The sequence below is a fragment of the Parasteatoda tepidariorum genome, chromosome 8 (assembly GCF_982258835.1).
Source record: "Parasteatoda tepidariorum strain Cologne lab strain chromosome 8, Ptep-v5.0, whole genome shotgun sequence".
In the NCBI taxonomy this organism is placed as follows: Eukaryota; Metazoa; Arthropoda; class Arachnida; order Araneae; family Theridiidae; genus Parasteatoda; species Parasteatoda tepidariorum.
In genome coordinates, this window is record NC_141762.1 from 1,939,804 (window position 1) to 1,965,546 (window position 25,743).

The 25,743-nt window shown below is 29.9% G+C and overlaps 1 protein-coding gene and 1 long non-coding RNA gene across 3 annotated transcripts in view; both read left to right on the top strand.

Moving 5' to 3' along the window:
• Positions 1-236: 236 nt before the first annotated feature.
• On the top strand, positions 237-4,415 carry LOC147805229 (uncharacterized). The gene is made up of 2 exons (XR_015428602.1): positions 237-529; positions 4,210-4,415. It is a non-coding gene; the product is annotated as an uncharacterized LOC147805229 (long non-coding RNA).
• A 3,192-nt stretch (positions 4,416-7,607) lies between these two features.
• LOC107440719 (MAGUK family member discs large 1) overlaps positions 7,608-25,743 on the top strand; it is a 256,361-nt gene continuing 238,225 nt past the window's right edge. For both annotated transcript variants that reach the window (XM_043044038.3, XM_043044039.3), the window contains exons 1-2: positions 7,608-7,909; positions 10,632-10,763. In XM_043044038.3, the coding sequence (XP_042899972.1) occupies positions 7,891-7,909; positions 10,632-10,763 (151 nt within the window). In that variant the 5' untranslated portion in view covers positions 7,608-7,890. The remainder of the gene's footprint in view (positions 7,910-10,631; positions 10,764-25,743) is intronic.

Here is a 25,743-nt window from a genome sequence, read left to right on the forward strand (position 1 = left end):
TAACTACTTTACCTTCTCCAAATAACCTTAATTTAATGTCAAATAAAGTGGAATTAACTAAAAAGTGGAAATATAGATTACTATTGTTGGATCATTTTTGGAAAAGATTTTTTAAGGAATATTTATTAGAGTTAAGATCTGTTATGTTTTCTAAACAATCAAAAAATTTGAATACTTATAAAGTTGTTGATGTTGTTCTCGTGAGAGAAGATAATGTTAAGCGCCATAATTGGAAGTTAAGGCCATATCACACTTAAAGAAATTCGTCCAACTCAACCTTCAACTCAACCTCAACTTCAACTTTTCGTCCAACTTCGTCCGAAAACATAGGTGTGCTATACTTATCCGAGTTGGATCAACTATTGTTCAACTCTTTCAGATCTCCTCGAAAAAGTTGATTCAACTTCACAATTCAACCAATCAGGTAGCAGCAACCGCATGGGATTATGGGATAGCACAAGTCAAAACAATATGGCGGCAAAGTTTATGTGAAAAAGCAGCGAATCTAATTTGTTATATATTAATTCAGGTGAGTTTTTAATTGAGTATTGATTTTAAAGTTATTTTATAAGAAGTATAAATCTGTTTCTATCCATTAAAAAAGTTTATGTTATAAATGTGTTATGTTTTTAACCGTGAATTAAAAGTATGATTTTTTACGCCAAATTCGCCAATCTGAAGTAAATTTTGCAAGTACATAAAAGTAGTTTTGTTTTATATTTTGACATTACTTAAAATGATAAACAAATTTTATGAATTGCATTTAATCTTTTTCGTACGTAACTGTATATTTATTAGTATTCGCCGAATTCAAATATAGTTTTTTTTTTACAATTTGCTCTTTCTATAGTTCCGATACGATTATACCAGCAATTATTCTAGAGTTGGTACTGAATTCAGTGATTTTGAATATTTTTTTACAAAGGAAAAAATTGCGTTATAAAAAGTAAACTTACTCATACCTAAACAATATGCTGACAGAATTAATTTCTTTGTATTATTTTATTTTTAAACTGTATATTTGTCAGTATTCGCGGAATAAAAATTTGTTTTTTTCCAATTACTTTGCACTTTCTATTGACAAGTGGGCCCACCTTGAAAAAACCCACTTGGGACGCTAAGTGGGTTTTATTAAAAAAAAATGTTTTTATTAAAACTTATTGATTCACATTTAATCTTATGTAATTTATTGTGTAGCATAAGTTTGTCAAATAGATCTGCATGCTTTATATGATTAAGTTTTTAATATTTATAAAGTTGAAGAAACTTGTATCTGTAATTTTGTATTACTATTAAAAACTTAAAGAGGGTTTTTTCAAAAATTAATATTTGATGAAATTAGATTAGATGGAAATTTAAATAACATAGACTGTAAGGATCAATTTTTCAAATGCAGTTGGGCTATTCCATGGTAACTTACGTTACATTCGCAGAAACTTTATTGCACTCAGAACTTCGAAGCAAACAAATAATACTAATACACAATCTAAAATAAAGTGATTTCTTAAAATTTCAATCAAAACCAAAAGGAAACTAATTAGAATAATTAATATTTTTCAATTTAAGCAGTGCAAAAACCTAAAACTAGTGTGGTAACTTACGTTACTGAAAAAGGAATGGCATAAATTTGCAATATGCTTGAAGGCAAAATTCTGTTCTTATACAAATGTTAATTGATTAAGATTATATGTATCATTTTACTGACATGTTTAAATATTTATTATGCCTAGATTTAGGATTTTATTTCAAAAGTTAAATTAAATATAATTTTTTAAATGGGTAACTTACGTTACAGTAACTTACGTTACAAAATTCCCTTTGCATCAAACTTTTACTCCAGTAATGTACAAATGCAAATTAACATATTTAAACAGTATAGTGCAAGGGAGAAAAAGTGTACATGAAGTAAACTCAAAAAACTTTTGATTTACACACTTGATTCAGACATTACTATGCACACTTATAATGTCCTCTGTTATTAACTAGTATAGGGGCTCAATTCTTTTCACCATGCTTTTTTTCTGGTAGAATATTTCATCTCCTTTTCCTGGTCATTTCCAATAGATTCCCACAGCAGCCATTACACTGACTTTAAATTCTTGCTCTTCAACAGACATGGATATAACATTTCCTCGTATCTAACCATATACCAATCTCCAGCTTTTATTTTGGATTCATCATTTTGTTTTTCAACATCCTTCACTTAAAAAACACTTCTGGTATACCTTCTTGAACATTTAAATGGTGGATCTGCTTAATGTTTTTAATCTGTGGAGCTTTTGAGAATAGACTAGACAGATTAACTTTTTCTGACGCTTCTTAATATCTTCTGGTGTGATTTCTACCATATTTATTTTTGTTCAATGCTCTTGTGTTGCTACCCCAAACTCAGAGGCATTGATGACAATATGTTTTCTTTTCTATACGACATTTCTTACACTTCCTTTAATAGATCCACCTGTCCCATCAACAGGACTCTTGCCGTGTGACGTGGCAAAATAATTCCACATCAATATTTTTCCATGATGAATCTCAAAAACAGGTAAGACCGGAGTTATATATCGATTCTTGAACTGACTCCTTGGCCCATCTGACCAGATGTGAACATTTTTGATATCCACCGGCACACATTCTCCAGACCAGCACTCATCTGTTTTTTCTGAACATAAAAATAATTTTCTGAAGTATTGCGTAAGATGGAACATTATGGAATTTTCTGAAGGCTTCAGTAGCTTATCCGAAGTTTTCGTGATACTTACAAAGACAAACATTTCTAGGAGGTTTGCTACTAAGCAAGACATGCTTTGGACGGAGCTCAAAGGACTTAGTCTTCCAATTTTGCATTCTGGATTTTTTTTCCATAAACATTTGGTACATTTCTCGAACTGAATGAAGAAGATAACGTGCTTGTACTTTCCTCTTGCCACCATTAGCTTGTAGAGAGATTTCGTCCAACTTTGAAAACATATGAATGCCAACACCCAATAAAATGACTTAATGCAAAGATTTTCAATAAAATTAATATCCTAAGGCAGTGTTTATTTATTTAAACTTTGTTATTGTAGCTGGATACATCTTATTTAGTTTATATGCCAATTTTCAAAAGAAATGAACTCATTTCACATTGGTAACTTACATTACATGCAAGTCAGTAACTTACGTTACATATATTGAATAGTGCACAAAACAATAAATAAATAATATTTTTAAGAAAACTATTGCTACTTATTTAGTGCTAGCCTCTAAGAAAGAAAAAATAATATTCTTACTTTTGTATCACATGTTTTTTTTTACACATAAAAACTTTTCCTAGTTTTTGGTAACTTACGTTACATGCATTAATGTTTAGTTGAAATTTATAAAATTAAGTGAATTTAACAACAAAAAGTTATTTTAACACTGCACAATATTTCAACTAAGTGTAATAAACAATATTTATTCTTTGGAACATTTTGAAAGGAAGATAATGTTAACTTACTGATTTTCAGAATCTGACCATGTTCTTCACCCAAATCAGAACAAGCAAATGCCAATGTTCAATGGGCTACCAACACTAAAAAACTGAATTCTCAAATTTTTTTTTTATAAATTATCAAGCTTCAAACCTTTCTAATTCAGAAAAAATCCAAAATAATAACATTATTCTTATTTGAATTTTCCGATGCTTTTCCCCTTTTTCATGGAATCGCCCAGTTGCATTCTTTATATTATTAATATGCAGGTTTTGAATAAATTATGAAGGAAGTTGAAAATATTTTTTTACCCGTTAAAGCACCTAACAGGTTTTTTCAATGTAATTTTTTTAATAAAAAAGTATTAACACACGTTTAACTTTAAAGTACTATATGTAGGTACTTTTTATATCTGCTTTTTTCATAATTTAATAGATTAATTTATTTTTTGAAATTAAAGATAAAGTTAAAATTATTTATCTAAAAAAGAAGTCTTCTTCTTAAGGTTAAATATTTGAAAAAATGGGACAAGTAACTGATACTCCTTGTAATTATACATAATTTTAATTTCACTTTCTATGGAAAATAATTAAAAATTTATTTCAGTTTTTACTGATAATAAAAAACTTACTCATACCATAACAATATGCTGACAGAATTAATTGGTTGGTAATTTTTAATGACTGTTCCTTATTGTCTGTTGCCTTAAATACATTTGCTTCACCTTTCTTAATAAATTTTTTTACTTGTATTGCAGCAAAGATGAGTCAAAATTTTGAACAAGCTCCCGTTGGAGAAACTTTTAAATGGAGCATCGAAATGGAGAGCACATTTATTGAACTCTTGAAGAAAAAAGAGAACATTTGGAATGTAACATCCCGCCACCACAGGAAATATCATTTAAGAGCTCATAAAAAATTAATCGAAACTGCTTTTGGAATAAATTGTTCACTTTTATCAGTTCTTGTTTTTCCTAATTTTTGAATAGTTTGTGTTTATTCATGTTGAACCTTTAACAAAATAGTGCCGTTTAATAGCTTTCTTTTTTTTAAAATTCAGTTTCACATAAACTTTTAATTTTCTACAAATAGCACAATTTTTTTCAAATTAGAGTATTTCACTAAACATATATAATAATACTTATCGAACTCTTAAAAAACTATTTTAATAATTTTTCAAGAACTTAAAGTCAACATTAAAAAAATTAATTGCATTAATTTGGTGCAAAAAATTATCAAACTCCTAAATTTTGTTATAACTGCTTATTTTTACTCTTATATTAGATTTTGTTTTCTCCGTTGTAAAATATACATAGTAAATGTAAGTTGCAAAAAGCTATATTATGTTATTAAATATATGAAAAACTTAAAGGTAATTTATTTGAATAATTTAAAATAAGTAGATACTATATGACTAAAGGTAAAGAATAATCTAAAAATATATTTATTAACTAAAGATAAAAATCCATTGCTACTTATGTGTTTAATTTATGATAATAAGTGAAATTAATACAGCATGCAACGAATATATTTATAACAAAATGGTGATTTTTTTCCTAATTTACTTTTCCAATATTAAAACTAATTATATATTTTTAACTTCTATGTCAAAGATTGCACAAATGAAAACAAACAGTTCTCTCAATAAATTTTCCTAACAGCCTAATCTCTGTCTTCGTAAGCGTCATGCTTTACTCCAAAGTGTCCTTCTCTTATCTTTTTTTTTCTTTACCAAACTGTAAATGATCAAACTTGAAATTGCTGAGGAAGGATCCATTGCCGTCGATTAAATTAAATTTAATTACCACACGCGCTGAGTCTTTCGATGAAATTTTTATCCGTCTATGTATAAAGCGCTAAATCGCCTAAAAAGAAAGAAAACACTCGTTTATCAATGATCAACTCTTTTCAACCGCATGGCAACCATAGTTCAACTGTTTCAGGTAGTAGTTGAACAGAAAGTTGAAGTTGAGGTTGAGTTGAAGGTTGAGTTGGACGAATTTCCTTAAGTGTGATATGGCCTTAAGGAAGAATTAAAAGTTTGTATACAGGTAGAGATGGAAAAATTAGATCATGTGAGATTCAATTGGAAAACAATGTTGTTAAAAGACCTATTGAAAGACTGTATAATCTAGAAGTGCAATGAATATTTAATGCATCCAATAAATGGATGCATGGTGGGGAGTGTTAAATTATATCTAAAATTTATGTTATATCGAATATCGATTATATATAATATAATTATATCGATTATATATAATTTATAATTAATATCAATAGATGGCGCTGTGCCAATTATTTACTTTCTCATATTTGTTATATTTTTATTCGCTCTTGTGCTGTCCATATGAAATAAACGTTGTGTTCGTTTCTCCTGAGTCATGTTTATTTGGGTATCCAAGTTTCTTTAGAGTACAGATTTAATACCTACCGACCAGGCTATTCCGGCCCTTTTTTGAGCAGCGTAATTCACTTTAGCGAAAACTATTAGCAGAAGAATTATGATCTTTTTAAGCTATGCGTACTTTTGTGTCTGAAAATGTGTGTGTTTCAAGTGTGTCAAAATCACATCACACTTAATTTAAATTTTGAATTCGTTTTAGAGCAATTTTATAGTTTATTTTAATAGTTTTTAGTTGTAAAGGCAAAATTCAGATTTTTTTTTTTTTTTATTCTCTTACATACTACCTACTCTTCTTATAAGCAGAGCCAGGAGACCAACATATCTGACTTTGCTAAAATTTCATAAATGTAATTAAATAATTTATTTTGCAGTTTTTCGTATTAAAGCATATAAAAATTACATATACATATATTTTTTCTGCAGCCATGTATTCTTAAACTGAATATAAAAAAAAGCTACCCTTTTTAAAACGTGAATAAGTTTTCAAGTTATTAAATTTTCTGTTTCTTTGTTCTATGGTCTTTTAATAATAATCAATTAAATAATCTCTTTAATATTAATATAAGATTCGTGACATCTGTTTTTTTGCCGAATGATTTAGTCGAAAACAATTACAGAATTATGATCTTTGACGGCCATTTACTCTTATGCCTGAAGATGAACAATTTGTTCAAGTTTCTAATTAGTTTTGGAGTAATTACATTGTAATATTGTGATTTTTTAATAATGTGTATGCAAAGTCACTTCAATATATTGAGTTTTTCTTTTGTTGCGAATTTATGTAAATTTTGTCGCGTTGTAATTTTTGTCGAGCATAGTCTCTAATTTAATTTAAATAAGTCATAGAAAGTAATAATGTATAAAAGTTGGAGCATTAATCAAGACTATGTCTAACTTTCCGAAGCGCGTTTAAATTATGGTTTGGATTGAATGGGTAAATCAACTTTGGGGGTTAACGAGCGAGGGGTCAAATGAATTATACCTGATAATAAACGACAAGTTCATTACAAATTTTACGTTACATAATTGAGTGCAGTATATTTTTGCTACAATCCAAAACTTTAAAAACGATAAGTTTTTTATTTCTTGAAAAAAAATGAGAGAAAAATCTTTATCAAACGACCATTTTCATTAATTTTTTCAGATTGATCAAAAAGGTTACCGAAGCAGATGAAACAAAAAATGATTTCAATGCAATTCTAAAAAGATACCTTCGATTAATTTACTTATTATTTTTTTAAAATTTTCATTTTACAAAGAAAAATTTATCGTGTGACGGTTTTTCGGAAACAACCATTTTCATTAAAAATTCATCTAACGACCACTTTCAGTAAAAATTCTTTTAAGAATGCTAATTTTCAAAAATTTACGGAAGCAGGTGCAACAAAAAATTTTATTATTTAAATTCTAATAAGATACCTCCGGTTAATTTCTTTTTTAAATTTTCATTCGACACCGAAAATTCTGTAATGGCTGGTTTTTCAAAAACTATCGGGCTCTTTGTAGGTTTGTCTTGTTTTTTATGACATCTAAAAATATCCTAATTTTTATGTTTTTAAAGCAGTCCTTGCTTCTTGTTTGGCATAATTTGAAAAAATTGTAACGGTCATTTTTGGCGACAATACTCATTACAATTTATATTTGGCGCAGTATTTGGCAACAATATTACTTGCGAAGCATAAGTGGCGGTGATTTTGGCGAGAATATTCTATACAGTATCTTGTGTGGCGACATGTGGCGCAGTTTTTGTTCATTATGGTAACCCTATAGCCGCCATATTGTCTGAGGTATTCAGCGGGAGCAACTGTTGTAGAGTAGTGAAGTGCCGTCAAATAGTTGGTCAGTGACGTAATTGAATGTTTTTATCCGAGTGTCGTCTGCTAAAAATTTTGGAAGGGCTATAGTTTGTTGTGATTTTGTGTTGTGTTTTCACAAAGTGCTTACGTTATAAAAATCCGCTGCCAGAAAAATAAGAATCGTGGCGCTTACGCCAGCTTTGTGGCCAAATAACTATTTTGACATCGGAGGTTTGGCCATGCCTGTCCGCAAGCAAGGTAATTGTGATAGTTGATGAAATATAAGTTAATAATAGTAGGAGTAAAGTATCCTATACAATTCATCTTTGAGAAATCATGTTTACGAATGCGGTGTCAGAAATTCACCAACACCCTGCCGATGACAGGCGATTTTATCAACAACACACCCCTGTGTTTTTATATCCTGTATTTTGTCCAAAAAAAACCAACTTAGATAGCACTAAATCATGACACAATGTTCTTCCATTATCATAAAATCACCTGATCTGTTTATAATTAAAATAAAATCAGTGTTTGAAAATATGCCGCTAATTATCATTATTTTTCAACAAAATAATAACTAGAGCTTTTTCTAATTATTATTTTCGGGCTGATTACCTAGCAATAGTGATTTATATTTTAGATGAATATTGTTTTAGAGATCTTTTAACTTCTAAAAGTCTAATGATTAAATGTTTGTTTATAAATGAAATATTTTAATAATAAATTATACTTGGAATATCTTTAAACTGATTCCTTATAAAGTTTTATAGATTTTGTATGCTGAATGGTGAAATGTTTTATTTGATTAATTTTATGTTATGCATTTCATATGTGCATCATGATTGTGTAAATAATTGAAACAAGCCTTCAAATGTTTTCTGCCTGTACTCACCTAATTTATTATTTCAGTTGTAAATGTTTTTATTAATCAGGGTTATATTTATGAGTAAAGTTTATCCTATTATTTTTAAATATCAACTTTTTAAATATACAATGCTCTTGGAAAATTTTGCAACATCTTACTGTTCAGAGTAGTGATATTTCTCAGGGGTCAGTCTAGGTTTTTCTGAAAGGTGCCTATTTTGTGAAAATTTAGACATAATTTGTGAAAAATTAAAAACTGTATTAAAAAATCAACACAAAAATATGGATTTATCGTTTCTTAAGGAATACAAAAATAAAGTTGTAAATAAAAAGTAAAATAAAGTTGTGAATAAACTTGAGAAGAAAATTTTAAAAATAAGAAATCAGAAAAGGATTTCTCTAATAAATACTTTTTTTTAAAAGTCAAGTATACAAGAGTAGCTCAAAGGTTAATTTTCCCTTTTTTAAACCTCTTTATTATTGAAGTACAGAGGAACATTTTAGAAAAAAAAAAGTATTTTACAGTTCCAAATTTCAATTTTACTTCAACTGAGTGAATAATATAAATATTTCAAGTGTTAAATAGTAGTACGAAAAGTTGGAGGAAAAAAAAGAATATTGTTATATTATGGTCAATTTAAATATAATAATGAATGGATTTAATAATTATTTAGAAAAAAAAAATTCCTTTTAAAAGTTTTATGTAAGTACAGTGCATAACTGCAATTTCAAAACAATTTTAAATATGCAAGCCAAGCAAAATAAAAACGAAAATCTAACATTAATTATGAAAAATATCTAATTCTTGGAGGTAAAATTTTAAAATTATGAAAAAAATATAGAAAAATTAAGTTATTAAACGTATGTATGTACTTAAGCATAAAGAAATAAATTAAAATTAAAATGAAATATTACTAAACAGACGTTACATTAAATAAAAATACAATGAGATTTCACTTGACTGTTACATAGTCATAAAATTTCGCCATACATACTAAGGTACACATCAGGTACCTGTATGTTCTTAACTGTATTATTTTTAATATTAAGTAAAGATAAATTCAAAAGCTTCACACAGATCACAAAACTACATCACATCTGTTTATGTGGAATTCTACTCAATCAACCCACGCGTTCGGTATCCGTCCGAACCCGGCTTAAACTTCCTCGAATGTTTTAGTGTGGGTATAACTATGTTTTTTCTCATAGCATGGTTTTGGAAGCTATGAACCGAAGTAATGGAAAGGTTGTGCATAATTTCCTTTGTTTAATATTTATTGTTACACAATTTCTGTTGCAAATCTTAAATGTAAGCAATATTAAATTACTTTGTGAACTTTTACTTATATTGGTTCGCTTAGTAATTTAGTTCTCTAACTAAAGGAGCAATCTAAAAATCTGTACACTTTTAAAGTAAATTACTAAGTTAAGAAACTTTTTGTAAAATTTCTGTTATGTCGATATCTATTTCGATTCGGTTTAACTGATTTTTTTAAATATTTTCATAAGGAAGACTTGTAAATTCAATCATTTATTGAGGTACCTGAATATAAAAGGTCTTTCTTTAACTTTATCTTTAACTGAATCATCTTGGGATTTTTTCATTAAAAGTTGGCTGATGAGTTCTCTAATAAGAGCAAGTGTGGTATCACCTGAGATTTTTTGTTTGAGACCCAATTTTTGATGCATTGCATTTTGTAATATGCACATGGCCATATTCTGCATTTTGTGTGTGTATTCATTAGTAATTCAACCTCCTTTCAAAGGAAGGCATTTCTATGAACAGAAATGTTAATCATTTGTGGATGTGCAGATTCATTTGAACTCATTTACCAGATTGTTAACAATTGGCAGTTATGATAATTATTTAATTGCGGCCTGAGCCGGGCTAGCGAATCATCGTTAATTTTAAGTTCTTTTGACTAATTGCAGTCTTTCCTAGAGAAGGTCTGTTGTTGAGAGATTTTTAGAAACAAACAATAATTCTCATGTCTGAACAACAGAAATGTACATTTTGTTTTGATTGTAAATTAATGTTTTCTGTTTTTGAGTCATTCATTATAGTGTTAAAAAATGGTTTAACCAACCCATCCTATTTTGTTGTTGTTTTCAGAAGCCCACAGGGCTTTGGAACTGCTGGAAGATTATCATTGTAAACTCAATAAGCCACAAGACAAACAATTGAGGAATGCTATTGAGCGTGTTATTAGAATTTTTAAAAGTAGACTTTTCCAAGCTCTTTTGGGTAAGTTAGGCATGTTTTGAAATGGTGATTTATTTTTTTGCATATTTTCAATAATATGACATTTAGTAATCAAACTGGTATCAACTTTTTCTTTGCAGTTCTTATTGTATTATATTGTATGTACTAGTGTTTGAAAATTATGTTGCTCGATGTTCAGGACTCGTAAAAATGCTGTAATGGGCATATTTTTTACTTACTAGTATTTCTGTGAAAATATTTTCATGTTCGCCCAGGTATGAAAATATTTGATCAGAAATGACATAAAGTATACTTTAAGAACCCCTTCAACTGAAAACTCCAAGATGTCTGATGAACAAATAAACGGCAACAAAGGGGAAAAAAGAAAGATATAATTTGATTATTCCTGATTATTGAATTTAATTAAATAGAAAAGAGTTTATTTAACTAGTTAAGTTATACTATTTTATAATCCTAGTCACGTGTATTTTTATTTTAAGAAAAAGTTTACCCTTATTACTTTTCATAAGAATTTAATAATGAATCTTCAATTTTCCAATTTTTTTGTTCGCTCTGCTGCATATTTATTACAGTTACAGTTAAGTAACTAAGGATCTTGGCTACAGTTTGGTGAAAGTTATAGGATTTTTTTTTTACACTAACGGGACTCTTTAGGTTTTTTTCATGCTTCCTTTTTACATTTGCATGATCTTCTCCCTCACTGTCATAGGTTGTTCTAAAAATATGATATTGCTGATTTGCATTCTTACAGGTGAAGACATGTGGAGCTAAAATATTTCTTTAATTTCACCTGTGAATACTTTAGTTTACTTTTCTCTGATAGATTTTTACAAAGCAATTAAAACTATTTGTTCTTTTATAATGCAAAATGAAAATGCGAATCATTTTTTTGGATACAGTTAATAAGTTTGAAGATCGAGCCGGGATAGCCCGGTGGGTAGGGTGTTGGGACTCGTGTCTGAGAGGTTGTGGGTTCGATTCCTGTCGGCCGAAGACTGCTTCCTGTGTAGTAAATGGTGATTGGTGCACGTTAAATCTGCTGGGTCGCAAAGTTCTTCATGTTCCCATATCAAATCATACCTCTGAAGGTACTACGTTGGAGATTGATTGTTCTCGGGCTCAGATAAAAATTACGATTTGTAAATGAATAGGTCTGCCCTATAAACGGTTTGTGAGGAATGTGTGGCTAGGTATTTTTGACTGAAAATGGCACTACTGAAAAACATGAAACGTGCCATTTGCCTTAAATTCCCCTTGGTTTCATCAAGCAGGCTTGCTGATATTGGCAAGTGTCATAAGTCAATTGCAACAACAATTTGTCAAACTATTTAAACTTGAAACAAAATCTAATTTGTTCAATAAAATCAGTTTACTCCGTCAGTTAAATCAGTTTAGTTATTTTTCACTAATTTTTTATTTGCTTCTACAGAATTAAATAAAAAAAAGTATGAAAGCAAATGCGCTTTTTTAATTTTGTCTGACCTGAAATATTTTTTTCTTTTATAACTTTATTTTTTAAAGTTATTCATTGTATTTATTATGAGATGTATAAGAGTTATTAATTTATTGTAAAGTGAGAAATGAAATCATTTATTGAAATGAATTATATATTAATTTACATATTCATGATCAATAGTCTGTGCAGTCTTCATGAATGGGCACATCCAGGCACTCAGGGAACTCTTACGAATCTTACTTTTTATAAATTGTATTAAAATAAATTTAGAATTAACTACATTGCCTTAATTACTTTTTAAAATAAATTTATTCTTTTGTACAAAGTGGGCATTTTGTTATTCCTTCTACAAATGGTGATTGATTATCACACAGACACCCATAATTTGAATAGTTTATCACCAAGAAAACTTAAAAAAAGGCAACTGAAACCTATTTTTCTACCTTCCAATGAAGTTTTTAGCTGCTTGATTCTCACTTTTCCCCCCCTGTTCAGTTTGTGCACCTGAGAAGTAGTTGTAATTGTAATACATATATTTTTTTATGATACCAATTTTTAATTTTTTCCAGGTGCATACAAACCCTGTCATACTCAATTGTCCTCACTTTCAAAAACACCAGGAAACCCTAGGGACCCCCCTTGGCAACATAGCCGTAAGTTATACAAGTCCAAGAGGCTATTTATATGAGGATTAAGAAGTGCGCCTCCAAATCTTTGCACCGAAAAACACCTCTTCCTCCAGGCAGTATCACCCATCTAAATTCTATGGATGAACGCTTAAATGAAAGGGTGGGCAATTTCAAAAACAGGGGATGTCGTTTATTGGCAAGGCATATGTTTTAAAACTAGACCAGTAGCAAGAGAGAAATTAGAGCGTTTTTATTTTGTGATTTTTATTTATTTACTTTAAATCATATCTTACAATTATTTTTCTTAAATTGTTAGCATGTAAAAATTTTAAATTGATAGAATAATAAAATTTCCTGTGGTTTTCTGAATCATTTTTAATTTCCTGCATTCAAATGAAAAAGTAGTAATATGAAAGATTCAGAATATTTTATTGTAATAGCAAATTGTTAACCGGTGTTGAGTTAATCATTTTGCAATGTTACCATCATATCTTCATCCATAAAATTGTTTTTTGAACTTCTTATTTAATTACTGGCTTACTATAAAAACTCGTTAAATGGTTTTTGCCTAGGAGGTTAATGGTTAATTTTAGCAATAGTGTGAACAGTTAGATCTTTATACTGTCTTAGAATTTTAAATGGTAAAATCCTATAATAGTGGCCTTTTGGCGACTTTTTGAAATCTCGCCAAGTTGGCGATTGTTACTGGCATCTAAGTTGCTTTTTGATAATTAAAGAAAAAAAAAACAATTTAAATTATTGCAAATTTATTAAAATATTTTTTTAATAGAATAAAAAATAACTTACCTTTTCTCTGATGGCTCATCATTTGACACTGGAGGGTACGTTCTTATGACCTCGCAAATTATTTTAATTAAATTTTGATTCATACACCATTCAATAAAGTTAAAAATTCACTCGTCCATTTGCTCGCCATTTTCAACCGGTACCGCGGAAAAAAATTTAATTAATAACGGTAATAAATGAAATAATGGTTAAAAAATGAAATAATAAAGATGATTTTAATCGTGGTGTGATTCAAAATAATCTCTTCAAAATATCTTCTGGAAACCTAGTTTGGTGAGATTTAAAAAAATCGCCGCAGGGTGGGTTATTCTAGGATTCACCCTTAAATTGTGATTAAGTGTTTATTATTTTAACTGCATACGTTGAGTGAATACAGTTTCACATTAAATTTAATTTAAAGTAAATATAACTTATTAAAAAGTATATGTAACTATACACAGTTTAATAAATATAGAATGGTGACTAAATATCTTTATCATGAAATATATATAAAGGTAATATTACCCAATTACTTTTTAATACAATAAAATCCTTAAATATGTAATCTTAATAAAAATACTGTTAAATGAAAAGTAAATAAATTGCTTTCATGTAAACAATTTCTTTAAATTGTTTTATGCTCATGACAACCCAAAAAATCTGGAAAACCTGGATCGTAACACTCGATAGACCCGTCAAAAGAGAATGTGTTCCCTCTTCAAATTAATTTTATTTTCGAGTCACACATTCAAAAATGCAAGTTAGAATTCTTGGCGAGCATTCAGATTGGGTCAATTCAAATAAAAGAATGTTTTTATGTTTCGGTTCTAAGCGTCAATGGGGCACACATATTATGTTAATACCAAATAACCTTAAAATCATGTTTTTTTTTAGTTTAATTAGCTTCCATGGTTTTAGAAATTATTTTATTATTTGAGATTTACAACTAGTTAGCCTCTCAATTTTTTTAGAAATTATGCATAGTTTAAAAATGCTGTGTTTTTGGAGTCATCAAAATGTGTTTAAACTATTGCATATCTTAAAAATGCTTTACTTTTATCTATGGGAAGTTTTTCAGTTCTATTTTAAGCAGTACGACACGCTATGAGGGCCCAAAACATTTCTCTGTGCTATTAAAACGGCCCTCGAGATAGTATGCCAAACAAAAAATATTCATGACTCATGAAAATATTGTCCCTGCAGATGCTGTTACACATTTGTGATTAGGGAAGTAAGAATAATATTATTTTCTGTAAATTTGTTGGTACAGTAGATTTTCTCAGTAAACAATCACAATTTTTTTTTTAATGTTCGTACAGCATTCCCACGATACATGGTTTAGGTAAAGCTAATCAAAATATAGTACTAATTTTTTTTTCTCTCAAGTCTAAAATATGTATACTGTGTTGCTTATAAGAGTGAAGGGAAGTGTTTAACCTGGCACCTAGCAGACTTAAAATATTTTATTTGCAGGGACTGTGGAACTCTTTATCCCCTCACATTTTATATTCTTAGATTATAATCTTTTTTGATCAATATTTGTGCAATTAAATTTACAGTTAAAAGAATGTAATGGGTCCTTAAAATATGGCTGGTCCTTTAATAATGTTAATTAGCACTAAAGTCTAAGTTGGTATTTTTATTTTATTTTATTATACTATTATATATTTTTTAAATTTCCATTTCTTTAGGCTTACATGGGAAAAAATGTGCTATTTGAGTGAAAATTCCATAATCTCTGCCTGGTTTAGAGCTTTTTTTTTTTTTTGAGACCGCCCTTATTTATTATTATTTGCTCTCATGAAAAATGAAAACAAGAATGTATATATGTCTGGGGTATAAATGTGAAAAATTAAAAGAACTGTTTTCTCGAATGTGCATGCTGATGAAAATGAAGGGGGAAAAATAAAGCAATTTTATTGCGATTTTCACAATTTTAGCTGAAAATTATGTTAACTGAAACTCCTTTTGCATTTGCTATACCAGGGTTGTCACGGGTGACTAAAATGCGACTATATGCAACTATTTTCAACCTGAGGCAACTATGGCAACTTATTTTGCCTGAAGAGGTTAATAAAGCAACTATTTTCAAGAAAAAGAGACTATTGGGAGACTCTTCTCTTCTGTGCTCCTAATGATGTTTTTTTAGCATAAATTTAGTTGATAACCCTGAACACAATGATTTTTTTTTAAAAAAAATACAAAATGTTAAAAATTTTGAATTGCAAATTTGAGTTATCACTTTTTAATGCTCTCCATTTGCATAGATTCCATTGTAAGTCTATTTTGTATCGCCTTTTCAATGGTAATTGCTACGAAATTCTGCTGAATTTTAAAAAATCTAATTTTTAATATGATTGTAGGATGTGTGATTTTCAAATTTGAATAATCACTTTTTACATATGTATATATATTTGCTAAATCAATTATTGATAAAAGGGAAAATTATTTAGAAAAAGTGTGTTTTTTTTAATAAAGTATTTTTTGATGGAATTCTAGTAATTAAAATATTTAATTTTTCTTAAATATACTAATTTTTTTATATAAAAATTTATTGCTAGAGCACTAACGCTTATAGAAGTAGGTATTATCATATTTGGAACCAACCTAAGTGGATCATGTTATATGACAACTAAGTCATTTAATAACATTTTTACTAATATTATTGAAAATGTTTTGTTCTTATTTAGGCAACTATTTTGTTCATTTTTTTTTCTGTGGCAACCCTGCTTTTTGTTCTACTTGTACTCGAGATAAAATCTTCTCTTGGGACTTATTTTCGACTTTGGACTTATTACTATCTTGGGACTTATTTTCGCCGTTTAATTGAGATATATTTTAAAAGTAATTCGTATTTTTAAAATTAGTTTTAAAAAAAATTCGATAGTTTTTTTTTTTTTTAAAGTTTTCACCATTCTAGCTTTGCTTAATAATTAACAATAACAACATTGTAAAAATGAGGTTTTTATTTGAAAGTTTTTTAATTAGACAAAAATAATCATTCGATCTTCAGACATTTGTTCTTTGAAGGAATTCTGCATCATTAGGATCTGCTTCTAAATGATTGATTTAATGAATCTTAACAATGAGTTCGCGTTTACATCTTTCTACTTGATTTCACAGTAATGTTTTTCATGTTAAAGTTGTTACTAATTGAGTAAAATTGTCTGTTATTCGATCACTTTTAAGATTTCAATGAAGAATTATTTTTCGCTTTTTAAATTTATTGTGAGATCTCTTGATCTTATCGTATATGACCTGAGCATATTTTTAGATGTGACAGTCATAAAGGGTCACCTTTACAAGCATAGATGATACCAGGAAAAAAGAGAGGATTATATGGAGGCGGAATTTCAAGGCGCAGATACGGGTGATTATCAAAATAATGGAAACACTTGTGAATAAAAGGGACATTTAAGAATTCGCTTCATAAGCGTTAAAATATAATCTTAGCTACCAGTTTTTTTTTAATATAAAAAGTACATATATTAGGTAGTATGAGAGACCTTTAGCATGGTTGTCTACGTTTTGATTTTTTGTCAGAAGCGTAAAATCTCAGACCTCACAGATTTTCAGAGAGGCCAAATTGTAGGAGCCCGACTAGTTGGAGCAACAGTGACCGAAACATACCAGCTTTTAGGCGTTTCTAGAGGTACGGTGTCTAAAGTCATGACAACATACACACAACGTGGAAAGACAAGTTCAGCAAAGCAAATTAGTGGACGAAAGGAGAAGCTGAGTGAAAGAGACCGACGGGTATTGAAGCGGATTGTAATGTCTAAAAAGAAAACAACTGCAGCCAAAGTGACCGCAAAACTCAATCAGCATCTGGATTCTCCAGTGTCAACAATTACAGTTAGGAGATGCCTTCATAAAGAGAACATTTACGGCAAAACAGCAATTCTCAAGACACTTGTCGCAAATGCTAATGCCAAACGTCGTGTAGAGTGGTGTCACAACCACAAAATCTGGCCGATTGATAAGTGGAAGACTGTTATATGGTCAGACGAATAATCTTTCACACTTTACCCCACAACAGGACGGATACATGTCTGGAGAACACCTGTACAAGCGTATGATCCCAATTGCCTCCGTCCAACTGTCAAGCATGGAGGTGGATCGGTCATGGTGTGCGCAGCCGTGTCCTGGTTTTCTGCTGGTCCAATCGTAACCCTGAAAGGAAGGATCACTGGGGAGAAGTATAGAGAAGCTTTAGCTGACCAGGTCCATCCTTTGATGCAAATTTTGTTTCCTGCAGGAGATGGAATTTTCCAGGATGATAATGCCCCTATTCATGCAGCCAGAGTTGTCCAATCATAGTTTGATGAACATGAGGATGAAGTGGAACATCTACCTTGGCCCGCATAGTCCCCAGACCTCAATATAATCGAACCGTTGTGATCTATTTTAGAGCTTTCAATCCGAAATCGATATTCTCCACCGGATTCTCCCACGGAACTTTCAAAATATCTCCATGAAGAATGGTAAAATATTCCTCTAAACACTATTCAGAATTTGTGTGATTCGATTCCTAGGCGAATCCAAGCTGTTTTACATGCCAAAGGCGGTTGTTCTATACTGGAGGCATCACTACTTCCAAAAAATGAATCAAGGGAAGGTATCACTTGCTGTGTTGTTCTGAATGATTAGAAGCAGTAAGACCAACCTTACTCTTTTGTTTCCGGGCTTGGCATATAATATATTTAACAATAAATATCTATAATGATCATCGATTTGAACTATAAAACATTTATTGGATTGATTAACAAAACATGATGATGTATTTACATTAATGGAATATGATAGATAATAGCTAATGAGAAGTTTTTAGTAAGATAGTTCGACAAGGCGCATTCTTCGTTTTCTTTCTACTACAACTTCTACTGTTCTTTTTTTAAAACTCTCTTGTCCTCTCCGTGATCTGCCATTAGGGGGCTCACGCTGCAACAGCAGTCCTACGCCATATTAATAAAGGATTCCTTCAAAATCTAGGGTGTTTCCATTATTTTGATAACCATCTGTGTCTGACGCTCCAATTATTAACAAAAATATATTTTAGAATTTTTTAATGATGTAAGACAGTCTAATTAGTTACTGAATAAAGTGTGTTAGATTTTTGGAATAATTTTTGTACTAAAATATAAATTTCAAATAAATTAGTTTGAATTTTCCTCCCATTGATATTCAAAGACTTATTGATGATGAATAATTGTTTTCTTAGATCTAAATCAATGCAAAATAAAAAAGTATTGTTTGGAAGTGAGCCGTGTTTTGGAAGAAACGCAGAAAAAGACAACTCATTAGACCTTAAACGCAGAAAAAGACATGGTGTTTCATGCTCTATTTCTTAACTATAAGTTATTAAAATGCTAAATATAATATTTTTCACTAATTTTGAATATGAAAAATATAGAATAATTAAAAAAAAAGTAGGAAAAATATGTTGAATTAAAATTCCGCGGCAAAGGGTTAAATACGTTAAAATTCAATAGTTGGCTGACCATAAGCACCCTTACAGGAAACTTACTGTGATGAATTTGGCCTTAGTAGGCTGTAGTGCATTTGAATAAGAAATTCATTGTGAAATGAATATATATATATTTTTTCCAGGTTTTGTTTTTGTCATTACCAACATTATTATTTGAATGAAAGTCTTAAATAGTTTAATGTTAGTTCTTTCATTACATTCTTTACTTTTAGTTTAGAGCGCGTGGAATACGAAACATCTCACCTGGTGGGGGGCTGTTGTTAGGACAGACTAGAACTCTTGCATCTAACGTAGTTCCACATTCTGGTAACAAGCCGTTATTGGTTAAGAGTTAAAATCAATGAGATATATATATATATTGTATTAAAATCGTTTGTTTTCTGATTCTTTAATGACCGAGAAATGTACTCTTTACAATCACATGAAAATCATAGTACACTAAAATTGATTTTATTCGTTAATTTTTTTTTCATTCTTGTAAAAAAATATTGGAAAATTGGAGGGTACCCTTTTATTATCGCTCTTCATTACGTAATTTTATTTTTTAAATATTTCAATGTAAATATTAAGATTTATATCTCGCAACATGTAAGTTCTCTCTTGCTATTTTGATTGACATCTGCTCGAGAGAATAAAATGAAGATCTCGTGTGGGAAAAATAATTTTTCTACAGTGAAGTCAATAGTTGAAAAACTGAAAGAAAAAAAAATTACGAAAAAGCACTTAAATTTGGAAATGAGATTTATTTACTAATTTTTTTAAATGATGAAAACATATCACTGTTTTTATTTATTTATTTTTTAAACATTCCTTTGAGCGTTCCTTTAAGTTTAAAGTTTCATTTTGAGTTTACTAAGCTTTGCTTGGAGTTTCAGCTTTCCTCGTCTTCCTGGATTTTATATTAAACTTTTGATGATAGAGTATCACTTCATATCAATAACACACGACAATACCTAGTTTTTTTTTAAATATTTTTAAATTTTTTTTTTTACGGAAATGAAAAGAAAGAGAGGGAAAGGAAAGCGCTTCACTTTATTAAGTTTGGAAGAGTAGCTTGATATCTTATAAACTTTTTTCGATTCTTTTTTCTTGCCTCAAAAATAAAAAGCAATGAAATTATTATAATTTTGGATAGATAGTACAATAATATACATTTGGTTAGTGTTTAAGTTTTTAAAATTCATTAAAAATAAACTAACCGAAAATCGATGCAGGTAATGTCTTTTAACAGAAATTATGCAAAAGTAAATTGAGCCAATATTTTAACCTTTCAAAAATTTAAAAAAAAAACTGTTATACACATAATACTAAATTATCTTACTGAAAGTGCTGAAGGCAGTATTTTATTGGTATAATTTTGTTGCGAAGAATTCAACTGTATCCCTCCTAATCAGACTACAGTCGAACTCGTTTATAACGAGCACAAAGGGACCGTAACATGCACTCGTTAAATCCGAGTGCTCGTAATAAACGGGTCCTTAAGTCAGACGTGCAACCAGAAGAGGGGGGGGGGAGGCTTGGGAAGTCAAATGATTGAGTTGACTTAAAATTTAATTAATACTTACTTACTTTAATTACATTTATTAATTTAATTAAATATTTATCTTAATTTAGTGACAACTAACCCCTCCCCCCAAACCAGCAAAAAATTTCTAGTTGCGCTACAGTCTTAAAGGAAAGGAAATATAAACGGAAAGAAAAATAAATGAAAAGATTCTTACCAAAACATTTATTTTTTTCATTAATCTACATATTTAAAATAGTTTGTCAGCTTACTTTTAACTCGCGCATTTCATATCATTTTGAAAAAATGATAAGACAGAAAGACTAGAAAGATGAGAAAAAAGATTGCCAGACAGAAAAATATTGCTCGCTAAAACCGGGTCTTGCTCGTTAAAAGCGACTTCTGTTCCATAGACTTTACATTGATCCAACCAAATATTCTCGTTTCCCTCGTTAAATCCGAGTTCTCGTTAAATCCGAGCTCGTTATAAACGAGTTCGACTGTACTTGATATTTTTAAATGTTTAGAGGGAAGAGGAGTCAATATCAATCATCAATTTATTTGTTGAGTGCTTTTTAATGTGAGGCAAATTTTAAATTGCATTTATTATCCTTCTATATAGAATTGATTAAACTTAAAATCTGATAAAAATTTTAAATATGTAAAATGATTATCAATTTTTTTTCTCTCCAAAAATTTCCAGTTTGGATGGATTTTTAAGAATTATTAAGTAGAATCATCAAAATCAATGAATATATAATTATTAAATTTTGATTATTTTTATAACCCTAAATAATGAAATGTTAAAGACGTTTATTAAAAAAAAAAGATTAATAACTTATCATTTTCTAAGAACCTTTCTTCATATTGATGTTTTGCACCATTTTTATAATTTGTTTGGTGGGTGCTGGATAGAGTTAGGTACTGATTCGAGGATTCGAATTACCCACTTGCAACGGATTTGAATCGAATCAGTCTGATTCGAATCAATAAGTGAGTCGAATCACTAAAGTGACCTGATTCTATTGATTCGAATCACATAGATGATTCATTTTGCCCAACTCTAGTGCTGGATTGGCAAAACTTAAATGAACAGTCATGAATAACTGTTATGATCTTATTTATAGAAAATTTCCTATTTTCGCAAAATTTTTTCCACTTAAAGCAGAATCGTAAAGAAGAAAATATTTGCATATTTTAATGAGCTTAAATAGTGCAGTGTTGGAATATTTTGCAAGGAAGCATTATTTAATCTGACGAATAGAATCTTCGAAGATTAACGCGGTGTAGATACAGAAAATTCCACTTCGCGGTAACTGGCACCTCTTTCTGTTACAAAACCGAAGAATCAAAATATATGTATATCTAAAAAGACGCTTCTTTGAAACGCATGAGCTGTTGAATGCAAAAGCTGAGCGGATGTGATATTTGTATAGCGATTCCCATCGTGAGTTTCCATCCGGTATTTATTCTTCTCTCTACATTCCAAATTAAGACCCTTTCAATTATTGCTGTTCCAATATAGCCGCCCCTTATCTATGCACTCTCTTAACCGAAATTTTGCACATTTTTTAGAAGAGATGTGTGAAAATTTTATTCATTAGTTTTTGATTTATCTATATTAAAAGTTAATTTTAGTTCCCGCCTCTTAATTAAGTTTAAAGAAAACTACTAGCCGAAGATATTACTTCAATTTGCTTCCAGGAAATAACGGTCGACATGGCAAGTTTTAAGCGCTCAACAACAGGCGCCCATTTTCGTGAGTGAGAAAAAACGAATACTTTTTTTTCTTCTCATTCACGTCTGGCAAGTATTGAAAGGAGGCTTTTGAGCTCTTGAAACATGTCCTGTTGATGGTTATTTCTTATTTATATATATTAAAAAGCAAATGAAGTTTTAAATGAAGTAATATCTTAACGCTTGAATTTCTTTGGGAGTATTTATTTAATATTAGCGGAAGAGTACCCTGTTGGATGGCACCTCACAATGTTTTTGTTTGAATTGCAAATTCTTTTTATGCAAGGGGAAAACTAATTGAAGCAAAATCTTAATTTAGTTTTTAGACAGTAGTCTTATGTCTGTAGAAAAGCAAAAGGAGCTGGGCCTTTAAAAAGAAATATTCGAATTATATTTGAAAAGTTAACTTTTTTTTTTTTTTATTTACTTTTTTTTTTATTATGATTTATATATATATAGATGAAATTCTTTTATTATTCCGACACGGTAAGTCGTAATTTTTTTTTCTTTTTTCGGCTTAAAATAATGTGAAATGGTCTGCTTTAACTAAAAACTGTTTTTTTTTGTTGTTATTATTTTAGTCAGGGAATATTTATTAAATTAATGTATTAAATATAGTTAGATGTTAGAATTATTCTTTCCTGCCTCTCTCCCCCCCTTTCCATTGGTAATGAAATTACTTTGGAAAAATGCCAATTTCTTCTAATGAAAGCAGATTATAAAATTCAAGGCACATAGCGGATATTAGTAGCAACATTTTTTATAATTTTTAATTTTGGAGTTTTAAAATTTTTGCTTTTAAATTCCGATTATTTTTCTCCCTTTATTATTGCTATTTCTTGCCACTTATATTCAAATTTTGAAAAAATGAAAGGAACGCAATTTATTTGCATTAAAATTTCTTTTGTTTTTAAAATAAATTAAATTCATAAGCTTAATACTATGCACAGGGTGCGTAGCCCTTAAAAGTGCTTTTTTCCATTGGGTGTTTTTAAAAAGTGGTTCATTTTTCCTTTTTCAATATGAGATTTTCCCTTTACCATGTTGATTTTCGCTTCGAATTATGCAAAAAGACGCAGTTCACATTGTTCTATTCAACGTTTTCACAATTAATTCAACCCCAATTTATTTTGGCGTATTGTTAGTCCATAGCTTATGAAAACGCCATTCGTTTTACATGATTCAAAATTTCAAAGCAATGATTCAAAAACAATGCCAAAAGGGGTTTTTTTTTTTTTTGACATGACGGTTAAAACAAGATAAAACCGTCAATTGTCAAAAACTTTCAACCCAACCTAATCATGGTATTTTTTTTTAAAGTGCTTGAAAATATTTTTTGAGTACTTGAAAAGTGCTTACTTTTTGTTGAATAATTTGGATTGTTGAATAATTACAGACATCATCAATCGATGCAGAAAATTGCTCAATCATGAGGACAAAATTTGGCTCTTAAGTGGTTATGAGCTTGTTTTTTAATCAAACATTTAATGGAAAGAACTGATAAAAGAAAATTTATGCCTGTTTTTCAAAACTAATTTCAAAAAACCTTGAAAAAACGCCGAAATCGTTTCTATATTTATTACTATATATGTCAATTACACGAATCTTAAATTTTTCGATTTATTGATTTCTTAAAGAAATTTTTCTTTTTATCAAAACATGCGGAAAATAACGTTCAAATACTTATTTATAAAATTATAGGCATAGTTTGTGTACTGTAAAGATAAAACAAAGTTATTTTTTCCTCAAATAAAAAGTTGAAAATCACTTGCAAAGCAGTTTTTTAAAAGGAGACAAAATGTTATTAATTGTCGGTTTTTCTAAATGTTTTACACGTAAAATGTGTGTTTTTTAATTATGAAGGCAAATTGATATTGTTTGCCTGACACTAAGTAATTATGAACTGTTATCAATTAATATAAAAACACAATTGATTGCGGCCGCTGAAAGCTAAAATGTTTTCTTCGGTGGCGTTTTCCACCAAAGGTTGTATAAACTCAATTAATTAATCGGTCCAAAAAATTACTCTCTATCAATGAACTAGTACTTTAAGAACTTAAATCTATGGTAGCTTTAAGTACACCATTTAAGTACAACAGCCCGTTGTAAGCCTGGGGAATCATGATGATGAAGGCTTCACCATTTCATGACCATCGCCTTGATTTTGGTAACGTGGTCAGCATTGTGCACAGGCCGCGTTTTCTTCCCCGACGAGCTGAGACCAAAGCAGGGTGGGCTCCACAAGTCGCCACTGGGTATCGAACTCCAATCCATCCCTTTGACAGCCTTAACCACTGAGCCATCGCGGCTCCTGTGGTAGTGTTAGAAACACAAAATTATAACTAAATTTTTCATTCATTCGCAAAAACAGGATATCTCATTAAAAGTTTGGACAAACCACTGGTCTGTCCAGATTTTTGTGGGTTGTGATTTTTTAACTTAAAAAAATGAACGTGTCAATAAATAAAAAAAATATGATCTGTATTTTGCTTTAACAATTATAAATTCAGGATAAATTCCCACTGTTTAATAGAGAAGGGTTGAATAAAGGTATTTTCATTAAAATTCATGACGTTACTTTTTTTTTTTCGTGCAGAACATGAATTATTGGCCAGTCACGATCATTCTTGTCGTTAATGACCTGAATGCATTTTTAGTCATGGGTTTTCTTTCTTCTTTGCAAAAAAGAAATTTCTAATGAATGACTGCAGATGCACCTATTGAAGCACGTTATATTTCTCTGATATTAATTATTATTATTTTAATTTATTATTTTTTTTTTGTTGAAGTTTTTAGGACACATGTTTATGTTGCTTGAAATGCGAGAAAAATAAATTTATATTGAACTATTTTTGAAATTGTGTTTAACAGTTATTTAGTTTCATGTTAATGATTTTGTGTTCGAAACCAACTCGTTTTTTCCTCTCTACACAGGTTTTTTAAAAATTACAGAAATCTGAAGTCTAGTTTGCTTCATCTAGACGCCCTAAGTTATTTCGGCATAGGGTTTAAATTTGGCCTAAAAATTTGAATTTTAAGCGAGTAGCCGGTGAACTTCGAGCCGTGATAGCTCAGGGGATTGAGCGCTTGCTTTCCAATGAGGTGAACCGGGTTCGAATCCCGGCAATGGTTGGTCTATTCGAATGCCGCAACCGGCTCGCAACGTCCACCGTGCCGACATAAAATATCCTCAGTGGTAGACGGATCATGGGATAGAGTCCCCTTGTCGTCAGGATGACCTTGGGAGGTTTTGGTGGTTCTCCTCTCCATGTCACGCAAATGTGGGTTAGTTCCATCAAAAAGTCCTCCACGAAGACAAATGTCTCCTATTGCTTGATCCAGGAGTTCCCTTGTCTTCTGGATTGGGTTCAAAATGACAAGGCTACGGAGTAAATTGGGTC